This window comes from Colius striatus, chromosome 7 (genome assembly GCF_028858725.1).
Source record: "Colius striatus isolate bColStr4 chromosome 7, bColStr4.1.hap1, whole genome shotgun sequence".
NCBI classification, from domain to species: Eukaryota; Metazoa; Chordata; class Aves; order Coliiformes; family Coliidae; genus Colius; species Colius striatus.
Window position 1 is genome coordinate 24,298,221 of NC_084765.1, and position 14,151 is coordinate 24,312,371.

The following is a 14,151-nucleotide window of genomic DNA, read 5'->3' on the forward strand; positions in this document are numbered from 1 at the left end:
ATATAATAAACTCGGAGGTGGGTACTAGAGAACATGACTGAGCGGCCTTCAGGGGCTCCTGTGAGCCCTAATACCTATTTCCCACTGCTAGGAGGTGGCAGACCCCTCTGGGTCTCCTCTCAAAGCCCCAACCTCATAGGACACCCGAAATTCCCGGGAGCAGAGGGAATGCCACCCTGCACTGGGACCCCAGCGTCCCACGGACAAATTCCTCGTCAGGCGGCGTCCCACTGCGACTTCACCCAGCCTCACCCCACGCGAGGAAACCAGTCGCTTTTGCGGCACCAGAAGCTCCGCGGCGGTGCTGGGCGGAGGGAAGCGGCGCCTCGCAGGAGCCCTCGGCGTAGTCCCGCTCCCCCGTCCCCGGCCCGCCCCCGCCGGGCAGCCCGGCCCCTGCGGCCGCCCGCGGCCATGTGCGCGGGGGCGGAGCGGCGCCGCCGGCCAAAGGCAGCCGCAGTCCGCGCCAGCGCGGCGGCCGCGGGGATGCTGCGCTACAGCTCGGGGCTCACGGTCACCGCCACCGCTCCCCGGAGGCCGTCCGGCGACGGCGGCCGCGCCCGGCGGAAGGTGCGCGGGGCAGCGCGGGGGGACGGCGGGGAGGTCCCGCGGGCTGTGTCGCGGGGCCAAGGGGCGCTTTGATATTCCCTCCTTCGCTTACGGTTTATCCGCGGAGCGCTTTTTTGTCTGTCTGCTTATTTTCGGTGTTTTCAGGTGAATGCTTACAGTGTGTGAGAACGTCTTTTTACCCGTTCGTAGTAGGTGGTGGGAAGTGAAGAGCTTTCGGAGTGTCCTGCAAAGGTTTTGTCAGTGCTAGTCCTTGGCTGTTCATCTGGAAACTTGCGAGGAAGCTGTGCTTGTATTGGGAGACTTTCACCCCCACTGCCCTCCCTTGATGTGCGCTTTGGTATTTACAACTGAGGATTTGCCTGTCCAAGCCTGATGTGTCATGAGGAAGCTCACTGTAATGACTTAGATGGCAGTAATAATTTGTTTTTATAATCACTTTCTCAAATACAGAAATATGATTTAGTGGTGTATTTAAAAATTACAAATAAGATAAATAATAAGGATGTATCACTCCCTTGGGAAGTGCTTTTAAAAAGTTGTTAAAACTCTAGCAGGTATGACAGGAATGTGTCTCTACAGCCACCCTGCTTTAAATAGCCTTTTTTTGCTGCTGTAACCACACTGCTGTCATTGGGAGTGCACATTCCAGGTGTGAAGAAGTAAAATAAGGGACAAGCCTATCCTTACAAAGAACCACAATCGTGTGATCATGACGTTTCTTGAATTACTTAGTGATTGTTTTAGTGCTCTAAAAATGAGAGTTCATAGAGTGATTGGACTTGATGCTCTCTAGAGGTCTCTTCCCACCCTCGCTGTTCTGTGATTCTGTGAAACAATGAAAAATGTCATGTTGCTGTGTTTTACGTAAGAGTCAGGTCCTTACATAGGAGAAGTCCATGGCCTTCCTAAAAGTGAAATTACTCATGTATATGAAAAAATTTAGATGACTTGGAAATCAGTCTTGTTTCCTCTAAGTTTCCTGGTTTAGTATTTCTTAAAGATGTAAAAGCTAAGAGAACTTGTGTTGAAGTGATACTTTTGTTATTTTCATCCATATGATCTATTTGCCAGGGATGATGTGAAAGGAACTGTATTTGATACATTCTCTTAAGGAAATCAGTCAAACCCTAATTTGCAAATAAAACCTACTTGGGAAGCTGATGGTTTTTTTTTCTTTAGTGAAATGTGACTCCTTTTCTAGAAGTTGTCAAAAGGGAGGAGGAAGACAGTTAGAATAACTGCTAAATAAATGAAGGATGTGTGTGACATTCTGGTGTGCCTGTGGTTACAGGACAAGTGCCCTTTAATTGTGTGAGGAATCTCATAGCGGAGATTTCATAAATGGAGCAGGCTAATCAACAGATAAATGACCAAAGAAAGTACTTTCTTCTTTGCTTTTTAGGACTGACTGAAATTAAACACCCATTCCTTTTCTGCTTTCAACTGCAGAAGTCTAAAGCTAACATTAGGTCATTGGCAAAGGGAGTGATTTTTGGCCATTGAGCTGGTAAGTTAGCACATCAACGAACATATTTATCCCAGACCATTTTATTATCAACAAGATCAACAATATTAAATTCTGATGATTCAAGCTAACTTGAAGCTAGATCAATATCAAACCACATCTTCCCTGTAGGGGTACTGCAAAAATCTTGGAACAGCACTGGTTGTTAGTAAAGCAACTTGTATTTTTCTATTGCTGTACTAGTAACTTTGGCTATTCTCTAAAACCTTTGCTCTCTATTTTAATACTAATTATCCCAGTACATAGTTGACTATGATCAATGTCTTTCTGGGTGCTTTGGTTTTTAGAAGGAGGGAAGAAGAGGCTGAAGAACATTACTCACACTGAATCTGTCATCTGTATTTAAGTTGCACCTGAATGATTTGAGTGGTATGGTAAACATGAATGTGGATTGTGGATCAGGGCCATGAATTCTTACCATTTTTAGCTAACCTAGACTGTCTTTTTTTCTTAACTGTCATATTGCAGTAGCTCTCATCTATGCTGTCCCACTAGCCTTTTAGAAATTTGGTAGGAGAGCATGTCTTCACCTGTTCATTTCCATTGCACTCAGCAAACTTTTGCTATCTGGTGTTGTGCCAAGCTAAATCTGTCAGTCTTTGTTTTTCTGTCTGCATATTTGTTTCACAAATGATGTCAGATGAGCTTTGGAAATACTGCTCATGGATTGTTGGTGTCAAAAAGCCAGGAGAGAACACAAAATGTTGTCGCAATTAAAATTACTTTTATTATTTGCATGCCAAAGCTACAGATGCTGCAAGTCATACTAAAATCTGATAGCCTAGGAAGCCTCATACCTGGTTCTTCTTCTACCCAGTATTTGTTTTTAAAAGTTATGCTCACAAAGTTACCAAGTTGATGACATAAAGGTAGGGTGGAAGCCACATCTGTTCCTACATTTCCTCACTTGTTCTTACTGTCAGTCAGCAGTTGCAGGAAATTGAATCACAGCCTTTTCCCTACTAGGGGAGTTATCTTTCTTTCTTCTCCCCACTTGCTCTCTGCAAAACCCAATTGTTTTCTGGAAATCACTCCTTCATCCTCAGCTGCACATTATTCTGCCACTGTTTGGCACTGAGTCAAGGCTCTTCCTGTTACGATTTCATTTCCATTTTAAGGCATCACTGCAGCAGTGTTTTGCTGTTGGAGAAGGGCTTGATGTGATTTCCATGTGAGCGTGCTCATTCATTTAGGGAAGTAACAAATGGTGTGTTATTCTTCAGGAAACACTGCATAACAAGAACAATATAAGTACAGTATTCATAATTGCTTCTGGAGGTTAGAGGAAAAAGTGGTGCCTGCTTTTTTTCCCCTTTCCAATCTCTGTACTGTTCTTGAGTTTTAACAGATTGGACAGGTCTGTCCGTAGGTAGAGTGGATAATCTGTGGCCTAGGAGAGGCAGGAGTGACAGGTTACGTTTTACTTTTACTGCTATTTCCCTAGGGATGCCGAGGAAGTCTTAGTGTTATAAACAATAGCAAGAGCACAGACTGTATAAGTTTGATCTAGCAAGGAACTGGGTGGTACTTTGCAACTGCTGTACAAGCCTCACTGGGCATGACTTCAAGGCTGAAATCCTCAGATGATTGCCAATGCCTCTCTCTGGTTGGTATTTGCATGCAACAGGCTGCAAAGTAAAGCATTAAAAGTTCATTTTGTGTCAGAAATACTGCAAAAAAACCAAAGTGATACCGATTTGAGGTGTTTTCAAAGTAAAGAGCTAGTGTGGAAATGAGGCAGTGGAGGAAAAAAGGGTGATTCAGGAAAGCAATAGAGAAGGCAATGTGAAAAGAAAAGGGCAATAAAAAGTTTATAAAATAACAACCCTTTGGTTGTACAGTGGGTTCAGTCTCAGCAAATTACTATTATTAATTTGTATTTCCAGCCTGCTTGTTATGATTTGACTGCTGTCTGTAATGGGCTTCTGTGATTTCCGTCATAATAACCCTGTAACACGTCAGTTGCTGTAACGTGACAGGCAGTCATGATTCACTAAGTGGCATACAGGTATAGAGGTAATTACTTATTTACAGTCATTGCACTGTGAATCTGTAAGTATGTTAGCTATAATTAGTCCTATACTGACTAACATACAAGTAATTTTCTAGCTTCAGAAAAATCATACACAACTCCATTTTGCATCCCTTTGAGTTGCCAGTCATTATCTGTTTCTAATTTTTTTTAGGGTTTTTTCATGTTTTCTCCCACCAATTCTTTAATACCTTTTAGTCCAGGTTTCCTTCCTTTCTTTCATTGTGAAAAAAAAAAAGAAAGCTAGCCTTGTCTGTCACTTCCTGCACATCACAAATTCAGTTCTATTTCCTATTTTTGAGCCTGGTCTTTCTTTGTTTGCCTACATGGAGAAATGCCAGACTCTTTCCCTTCTTGTTATAAACAGGCATATTTAAGAGGAAAGCTAAGCTAGAGGGAAAAAAGAGTAGGGGGAAATGGAAATTAAATAGGTGAGAAAAGTTGATATTAATTACCTTATAAATCAATGAGCTTTGAAGATGAGGAGTTTATTATTAATATATATAGCAATACAAACTTGTAAGCAGGAAGCACCTTCAGCATCTGCAGTATGTGGGTAGAGTCTGGTGTTCTCAGAGCAACAGACACAGCAGTAATTCAACCATTCATCATTTAAAAATGCATTTCAGTATTTCAGAATTGTTCAGTAAATATGAAATAATAACTGTCTTTTATACTAAGTTTGGGGGATTTTATGTCATTTTCTCTTCCAATCTTTCTTTAAAAAAAACAACTGACTTCTTGTCTTAGATTTACTAGTGTACGACCGAACGATGAAATAATGGTGAGGAGCCCACTGCACAAAAAATAGCCTCCATAGATGTATCTAAAGAGTAGGTTATAGTTCACCTTGATTTTATTATAGACTATTTTCTCTTTTTTCTTTTTTTTTTCTTTGTAATACAGATACAGCTTGCATATATTACAGAAACTTCATCTGTATCTCAAGACACTATTCCTTATTGATAGAAAGCTTTACAGGCCTAAAAGACCGCATTTAGAGAGGGGAATGAAAGGCAATACAAAGTAGCATTTTTTTGTCACAGTTGACAGCATACCCTTGGTGTAAACACCATTGATTTGTTATCTCAAAACAGTGAAGTGGCTGCACATAGTTCTTCCAGTTGCTTTTACTTGGGAGGGAGAAAAGGTTAAAGTTTGTTTGAAAAGCTGAAGAAAGTCCCGTTGTTTTGAAACGAAACAGGAATCCTGGTCCTGATGCTGACTAGTAGTGCTCTGAGGAGGTTGTGTTACAGAGTGAAATCAAGTTAAATTAACTGGTATGAGAGTTGGAGGAAGTGAGTTATAAAATGATAAAATTTGGGATCTATGGAAAGGACTTTGCTGCTGTTCTCTGAATGCCTATGAGCAGAGAATATGATTGCTACTTTCAAGGCAAAAGGAAGTGCTATAATGACCAACACATGGGCTGTGAGCTTGGGCAAGTGCAAAGGAAAGGTGCATTTCAGAAGGTACACATCTAGTGGAAGGTATTCCTGCCCATGGCAGGGAGATTGGCACTAGATGATCTTTAAGTTCTCTTCCAACCCAAACCATTCTATGGTTCAACATGACTGGAGGTAAGTAGTTAGGAAAAACTAGAGAGATCAAGATCAGATGAGATGCTGGGCTATAGAAAAACGGTAGTGATGGCCTCAGTATCTCAGAAACAGATATTTTAGACATTTTGAGGAAGAGTTTGAAGAGCTTGTTGCCAACAGATAGCTGGAATTTCACCTTGAAGTTTGGACTGTCAGATTTCTTTATGCTCTCTTTAGGACTTACAATTGTAATAAATAGGACTAAGACTGAAAGTTTTAACCAAGTTTCTTGTGCTGAAATGTATTGTTTTAAAAATATCATTACACTAAAGATCTCAGCCAAAAGCAAGGCAAACTGCAATCGAGAATAGAAGAGTATTGACCCTATTAGCCTGTTTCTTAAGCAAGATAATGGCTTTTCTGAAATGAGATCACAAAATCATAGGATGGTAGGGTTGGAAGGGACCTTTAGAGATCATCTAGTCCAATCCCCCTGCCAAAGCAGGTCCACCTAGAGAGGAAACAATAACTCTTACATTTTTCTATGAAGCATTTTGCAGCTTACTTTTTACTACAAACATGTATATATCAGATTTCAATAGTATTCCTACTCACATTCAGTGGAAGTGCAGTATTGAGAATCCTTGGACCAAATATTTGGATATATACTCAACAGAAAAGAGGCATTCACTGCACAATACACTTTGTGTTTCTAAATAATCCCTTTTGAAGATTTAAAGTATGCCAAATCTGCAAACAAAACTGAGAAACTAGAGAATGAAGTTCATTGTTCTGTTATCTCAGCTCTCAATGTCATTTGTGAGTACATAAGAACATGTTGTTGATTGAAATGGATTTTTTTGCTATTTCAGATATGTAATTATGGGGATGCCCTTGAATTATTTCTTGCCAGCTAAAGATACCTCCAACCTTTAATGTTTTGTCAGCTAAGTGGCAGAAGGTGGAAAATAGTAAATTAAAACTTGAGTGTTTTAGTAAAATTAATTCTGTAAAGAAAGTTATTAAAATATTTTTATCACACCTTAATCTTAAAGCAAAACTTTTTGCTTTTCTTTCAGATGAATGTCTGTAGGTTACGCTTGACAGTGCCACCTGATGAAGTCTCACAGCCTGAGCAGCAAGTAAAGGAACCTGAAAGAAAGAAAAATGTAAGTTTTAAAAATAGAAGTTAAATTCTGTATCAACAAGGAGTAAATATTGCCACCGGGAGATGCTAATATTAACTGTTTTGGGATCCCAAAGCCCAGTCATCTTGGAAGACTGGAGAACATGTGGAAGCATCAAGTCAACTTTGAGCTTTGAGCCTGAGCCTTCGAGCTGGGGATAACAAAACTGCATGTAAAATAGGACAGTAATAGAGGAACAGCACAGACATTGTAGATGATTTGTGACTGAGGTACCTTTAAGAGTTGATTATTTAGTATTTATGTATTAAAGAGTAGGAAACTGATATCAGGAGCAGGGTCTTGTGTTAAACAGGATCTTGATACTCACCTGAAGGGGATTTTGGATTTCATGTAGGCTTAAGAGCATGCAAGATTTGAGCCTTGATGTGTATTATGTATTGGACTTAGACTTTTGCTGGGTTGGCTAATTTTAGTAACAGGTGATGTACTAGTAAGAAACACAAAATAAAGAATTGAAGATTGTTCTGAAGTGAAACTGATTGAAGGTTATGTGTGTAGAATGCTTCAGAAGGACATTTTTTAATGTAGAAGCAAATAGTGTGCACACACAAAAACATCTTACAGTGTCTCTGGTGCAGAACTTGTTCTTTAAGAGCTGTTTCAATGCAATGGATAATGTTCAATTTGTCTTAAGGATGGAGACTAAAAAGGGAAGCTGGACAGTCTTCAAATCTTTACCACACACTTTGATAAACCAAAAGCTAACTTTTTGTTTGATAAGTTTACCAGACCCAATGTCTGAATAGCACTGTGATGATAAGAAGCAAAACAATAGAGTTTATCTGTAATAATTTCTTTGTGGTAGTCAGAAGCAGAACTAACTGTAAAATGACTCAGGACAAACACTTTAAAGCAATAAAAATAAATGCAAAGTAAAATGGTTAAAGGAAAGATTCATTTTTAGATATTTCAGATATTTCTTGTGCTGGAATCTTGTATACATTCAGCTTTTCTTACACTCTCCTGGCAGAGTAATAGGTCCTTGAGGTTATATAAATATTACCTACAGAATGGGTTAAAGAGGCCTTAATGCAAACCAAATTTGGGGCCACCATTAAATATTAAGTCATTTTCTGCAGAGGTGTTTTGTATTAGTACTTAGAGTAGCTTCCCCCACCCCTTAGTCTGTCAGTCTCTTGTCAGTTTGTATGGCTGCAGAAACCCTCAGACTGGTATAAGCATATGGGCCTATGGGCCCATTGCTCTGAGAGCAATGTTAAGTTTGTTTTTGAGGAGGGTATTGACTCATGGCTTACTCACTTTACTGTGCTGAGTAGTGTAATAATAAGAAAGAAGTGTGAATGATTTGGGCTTGGACAATTTGTAGTGACTTTATGTGACCAACGTTTTTTTCTCTGTGAGACCTTGTATTTGATGAGAGCTATATTTGCTCCATAATACAAGTAAAAACAAGTGGGTTTTATATCAGAGTATGTTAAGGAGAGGATATGAAAGGTAATAAATGCATTATTGTGCTCATCTCACATTCCAGTATACTGCAGAGTGATCTTTAAGAGATTAATTCCTTCTTAGTTGAGAACAAAGAGCTGGTAATTTAGTTATTGTCTGTTCTGAGTAGTTTTCTATAAAGGTCAGTACTTTTTACACAATTTCAAGACTTCTGAAAGCATACAGCCTTCAGAGCTAGATGGAATCTCATCAGTCAATTGCATAGCAATTAAAAATTAGAATAATTGTGCCATCTACTTATGTTTTACAGTCTGTGTGTAATTAAAAACATAGCTATGCAGATTGTGTAGTTGTAGTATATAGAAGCAGCTAAAAAAACCCCACCAATCGTGAACTGGTTTTTTCCCCTCATGTCTGTAAAGCAAGACAGTAATATATTACCTGTAGATTTTTATAGTCTATGTAAAGTGTTGCTTTACATATTTGATTTATACAGTAACTTACATTGTGCACAAGACTCTTGACTAGTCATATTGTGATACTTTTACTGCAAGAGTTAATAAAAAAAAGCATCTTCTAAAAGCATTGATCAGGTACCTCTGCTGATCCACCCATGTTCAACTGACTCAAAGTTAATGAAGTTACTTAAACTGCCTTGAGAATAATAAGTTTTACAAATGTTATATAATCCTTACACACCCTGTGCCCCTTCCTTGGAAACAGGAGTAATAGAGAGAAATTAAGGGACTGCTCAGTTTTCTGCCTTGAACTTTATGATTTTTGGTCAAGAAATATAACTTGAGCAAGAATCAAATTGAACAGCAGGTCTCTTGTTGGAATCTAGAATTCTGTGCTGTGTTTAAATGCTGGGTGTTAAGAAAATGAGAACGTGGAAAATGTTTTAGGTATTTAAAATACATTAGTGTTATTTACAGAAATGAACTGCAGGATTAATCCGTGGGTTTGTACCGTTTTTGCTGGAGCGCTCAGGCAGATCAGGCAGTCTGAGGCTGGCTGTCAGGCACTCTCATTTGTGCAGGACAAATGCTGGAGAAAGACAGTGTCTTCTCTGCCTGCTGTAGAGGGAAGGGAGCAGAGACCTTGCTATGTCAGACAGAATGCCAGAAAACTATAAATATACCATAGTGTGACATTTGGTTGTAATCTTCTCCTCCAAATCTTTCATTAGAAGGAGGTGATTTTGAGCTGTCCTAATGTGACATAGTGATGGCTTACTACTTGTTGCTTTGCTGTATCTTTCTGGGGCTCAGTATCATTAAGAGATATTTCAGTTGCAAAATCAGGTAGTGAATTGTACCGAAGCTCTTGCTAGTGATGATCCTCCCAGTAACCTGTTTTGGAGCTTGATGTCAGATCAGAACTAATTCTTTATTGTTATGTGAAATATAGAAGTGGTGCTCAGGGACCTGGTTTAGTGGTGGACTTTGTAGTTTTAGGTTAATGATTGGACCCAATGATCTCAAGGGCCTTTGGCAACTTAAATGATTCTCTGTTAGTAGCTGTTAGCTTAGGCTTTTTAGTCCAAATTTAGCAGAAAATGTATATGTTATTTCATTAAATCTGTATCAGTGCATTAAATGTCTAGATTGACTTTTCTACTGCTATATATCCATGAAATAAAAATGAACTGGTGTAAGAGATTAAAAGAAAGTGATGGATCTGGGTAGTTTTGTGGCAACATTTTTTTTTTTGCAGGTATTACTGTCCTAGGATGGCCTTTCCCCATCTTTTGTGAAAGGCTGGCAGATGGTACACAGAAGTTGATCTCAAAAATTTATGGGGAGTGAGTTTGTGTTCCAGTGTGTCAGGTTGGATTTTTATATACTCATGTTTAGGTTATGATACCTTGAAAGAAGCATATGAGAACTGAAGTCACAAGTAGAGGCTGATTGGTTGGTTTGTTTGCTTTTTACAGGCAGCTGCTAAATCTCTCTTGAGTTGTTAGCACTTCAGGTAGAGAGAATCTGAAAGTATCCTGATTTTGTTCCATTACTTCTGTTAATGATAGCCAATGGATGTCAGTAGTGGGAGGCTGTTTATTTCACCATGAAGTACAAAGGAATATTGTTCTCATCAGATTGTATGCAAAATCTGCATGTCCTGAAGCCTGCCTTGTCTTGCATAATAAAAGGCTACCAGACAATTGTATTGTCCCTGTTTGGGACTGGGTTTATTTTTATCCATAGGTCCATTTCTTCACTGCCATGGCTAAATTTGGAAGTTTCCTTGGAACCTGCAGCTAGTCATTTGAGGGCATAATATGGAGATATATATAGACAGATATTTATTTTTCATATGGACAAGAGAATGAAAATAACACTCAAGAAATTTTTGCTATTTTCCTATATTTGAGTCTTTTAAGAGAGTTTGAGGCACGTGTTTAGTCTTAAATGCTAATTGGTACTTTGGCTGTATATATCCTCAAACACTTTCATCTTCTTATGTTTTTAAAGCATTATAACCAGGAGGTTAAACTTTTTTCTGAAGGAAAAAAAAGTTTGCTATGCCTTTGTATCCCTGCTTAGGAAGTAAAAAGTAGGTTGTAAAGAAGCCAGAAGGTGAATTTGCTCCTGTATGTGATGGAGAAAATCAAGCAGAAACTAACGTTAGGCCTGGATCAGAGAACAGGAGCGCGATGAACACAGGGCTGTTGTATATATTGAATCTAGGACAGTGCATATTTTCTCTGCCGATCTACTGCTGCCAGCCCACTCCTATCAGCATAGCACAAGTTGTGTCATAACAAATGTGGCTCACCTGCTGCAGGTTGCTGATGTTACTGTTTCTCCACGCCTCTATCACTGATTTATTGATTTTTGATACGTACTAATGAAGTGACACCTTCATTAATAACAGCACTACATGAAAACTATAGAAAGAATTCCACTAACTTCTATGGTTACTGCTTGTCCTGGTTTCATCTGAGAGTTGTTTTTTTTTTTCCTAGTAGCTGGAACAGGGCTATGTTTTGATTTTGTGCTGAGAAACAGTGTTGATAGCACAGGAATGTTTTGATTATTGCTGAGCAGTCCTTGCACAGCATCAAAGCCTTTTCTGCTTCTCACCCTGCCCTGCCAGTGAGTGGGCTGGCAGTGCATGAGCAGCTGTGGTGGACCATAGCCGGGAAAACTGACTTGGACTAGCCAAAGGGCTGTTCTACACCACAGCACGTCATGCCCCCTATATAAAAAACTGGAGGGAATTGGCAGGGAGGGTAGATGCTGCTGGGGCATCTGTCAGTGAGTGGTGAGCAGGGGCATTGTGCAAGGCTTTTTTCTTGGGTTTTGTTTCTCTGTTTTTATTATATTCCTTTTCATTACTATTATTATAATGTTTTATTTAATTTTAGTTAGTAAACTGTTCTTATCCCAACCCACAAGTTTACCATGTTCCTTATTCTCTTGCCAGCATTGCTGGGGGTGGGGTGGAAAGAGCGAGCAGCTGTGTGGTGGTTAGTTACTGACTGTGGTTAAACCACAACACTGCTGTATTTGTTGTATATTGGTGTTTTGTGTACAGATTTCATTGATATGACTTTGTATAATGCCTGTCACTTCTGTTTTTTTTTTTTTTAAATAAGCACCTGAATACCACTGGAATGTGTTTAAACCCTGGTTCTTATTTGATATTACGAATTTAAGAACACACCTGTGTATGTCTTGGTATATTTTCCCAATTTTAATGCTATTTATATATGAAACGTCCATAAATGTAACATGAGTTTCATGGGCTGTAGAGGAATACGAAAGAAACATTAAAACATAGCTAGCTTTTATCAGAATACAGGACCCTTCCTTGTTGAAGTCAATTATAAGTTTGTCATTTTACTGAACAGAAAATATGTAACCTAAGTAACATGGCAAATGTTTTTGTATCCTGCATAACTAGTGAACAAGCAAAAGATAGGTCAGAAACTTCTATAACGTGGCAGTTGAGGAAAAGATAAAGCCTTGCTTATCTGATATAGGTCTGGTTAAAAGAGTTTTTAGATGGTGTAGGTAAACTGAAGATCGTGATTTAGAAAAATGTTAAGGCCATGTGAGTAGTAAATCCAGAATTGTGCTAATCGTTACATTAGATGTATCTCAAAATACAATACCTCTTCTGTGCTGCTGCTTCCAGTTTTGGGGAGAGGAGAAAGTATAAAGTATGGTGGTTCCTGGCTTTCATTTCAAAACCAGATGGGGATAGATTAGGAAGCAAGTCACCTCTCAGCATTATTTACATACTGCAAATAAAACTATGGCCAATACAAAAAGCAGTGAACAATTCAGTTAGGGTTTGTTTTTATGGTGTCTTTGCTTGTCTGTTTTGTGCTACCTGTGCTACTTCCTTGGACAGAGACATAAACAGGATGGATGGCAATTAGCAAGGTTTTCGCAACCTTGGGGTGTAGGCTTCTGCTTTAAATATTTATTAATTATGTAAACATGGTCTGCATTTCTTTAGTAGCTGTGTGAATGCTGCAAGTGCAATATGACTGCTGCTACAACATAGCAGCTTCCAGGAACGTGCTTCGTCTGTAGTATTTGTGTACATCAGCATGTGTTCTTGCTGTTTCCTGGGACTGTCAGGTAGCAGACTATAGGTACAAAGAAATATTGACAAATTGCTTAAGCTACGTCTGCCTTTCCAGATCAGCAGCTCACATTAGAATGGATTTTGAGCACAATTTGGAGCAACAACTGCACTTATTCCAGTGCAGAAAGTGCATAGACAAGTGGGGAGTGAGAACTTCCTGTGGGGAGTAACCCCGTATTCTGGACCTGGCTGATATTTTGACCTTGAACAGCAATGGTTACGTGATTTAACAAAACCTTCCATCTCTGGGTGAAGTAGCTTTAAGAGATGAGACAAACTCTTGATGCATACCTAGTGATGCAGGTTTGTGGAGCAGTTTAACAAAGCCATTCAGCAAGACTTCCTTTAGAGGCAAAGGTGTGTTTAAAAAATAGTCAACAAGCAAAGCAACCAACCCATTCACCTCTCAGCACTGCATTGACCAATGTTTTCTGCTTGTAATACATCCTCTAAGAGGAGACTGTAACAGGTAAACCTTTTTTTTGTTGGGGCATATGCTGAACCCTGAAACAAGTGGTCATTGAGTGGAAATTAAGAGTTACCAACCAGAGAAAAGGGAAGTAGAAGGTAAACATAGCTGGAACAGAACAGCAAGGAAAAGACTTTAGTCAGTTTTTTGTATAGCTGTTGGTTCACACAGCTTTAAATCAAGCAAGAGCTGTACTGAAATTTTAAACAGGTGCTTTCCTGAGGGTTTTAATATGAAGGAAGGAATAAAGAGAAGTAAAGGCAATACCCTGTATTTTGAGTAGCACATAGTGGAACACTCAACAGACAATGGAGTTTTGTTTAATTTTCTGAAAGAAGTGACAAAGGCATCTTGGGAGTCTTTTGCAAATATAGAGAAGAGGCAAGTTCAGCGTTATTACAAGGGACGTGTAACCCCTCTGGCATTGTGCATACTTAATCATCCATCTACTGCCCATTATGATGTGAATTTTCGTCTGTTTGTCTGTGAAATATGTAAGTGCCATGCAAACCCATCTACAAACCCATCAGTCTGAATTTGTGTGTCTTAGAGTGGAAAAAAAGTCCTTCAAAGCATTCCTTAGGAATGTGTGTGTAATACCCTAAAATTAAGTAACTTGGTCATACAGAACTCTGCAAACAACACTTTAAACAATTCTGCTGATGTTTCGGAGGCACAAAAGTTGTTGTTGGTATTCAGATATTAATCTCATAAAAAGTGAATGATTGTGGGTAAAGGATATGGATTTATGGATTCCATGTCTGGTGCCTTAGTAACCTCTAAACAATCAAAGTGAT

At 39.2% G+C, this 14,151-nt stretch overlaps 1 protein-coding gene across 4 annotated transcripts in view; it reads left to right on the forward strand.

The window, feature by feature from the left end:
- Positions 1 to 425: 425 nt before the first annotated feature.
- The window catches only part of MYZAP (myocardial zonula adherens protein), a 57,107-nt gene continuing 43,381 nt past the window's right edge, over positions 426 to 14,151 (forward strand). For all 4 annotated transcript variants that reach the window (XM_061999368.1, XM_061999365.1, XM_061999366.1 and 1 more), the window contains exons 1-2: positions 426 to 567; positions 6,745 to 6,834. In XM_061999368.1, coding sequence (XP_061855352.1) covers positions 484 to 567; positions 6,745 to 6,834 — 174 coding nt within the window. In that variant the 5' untranslated portion in view covers positions 426 to 483. The remainder of the gene's footprint in view (positions 568 to 6,744; positions 6,835 to 14,151) is intronic.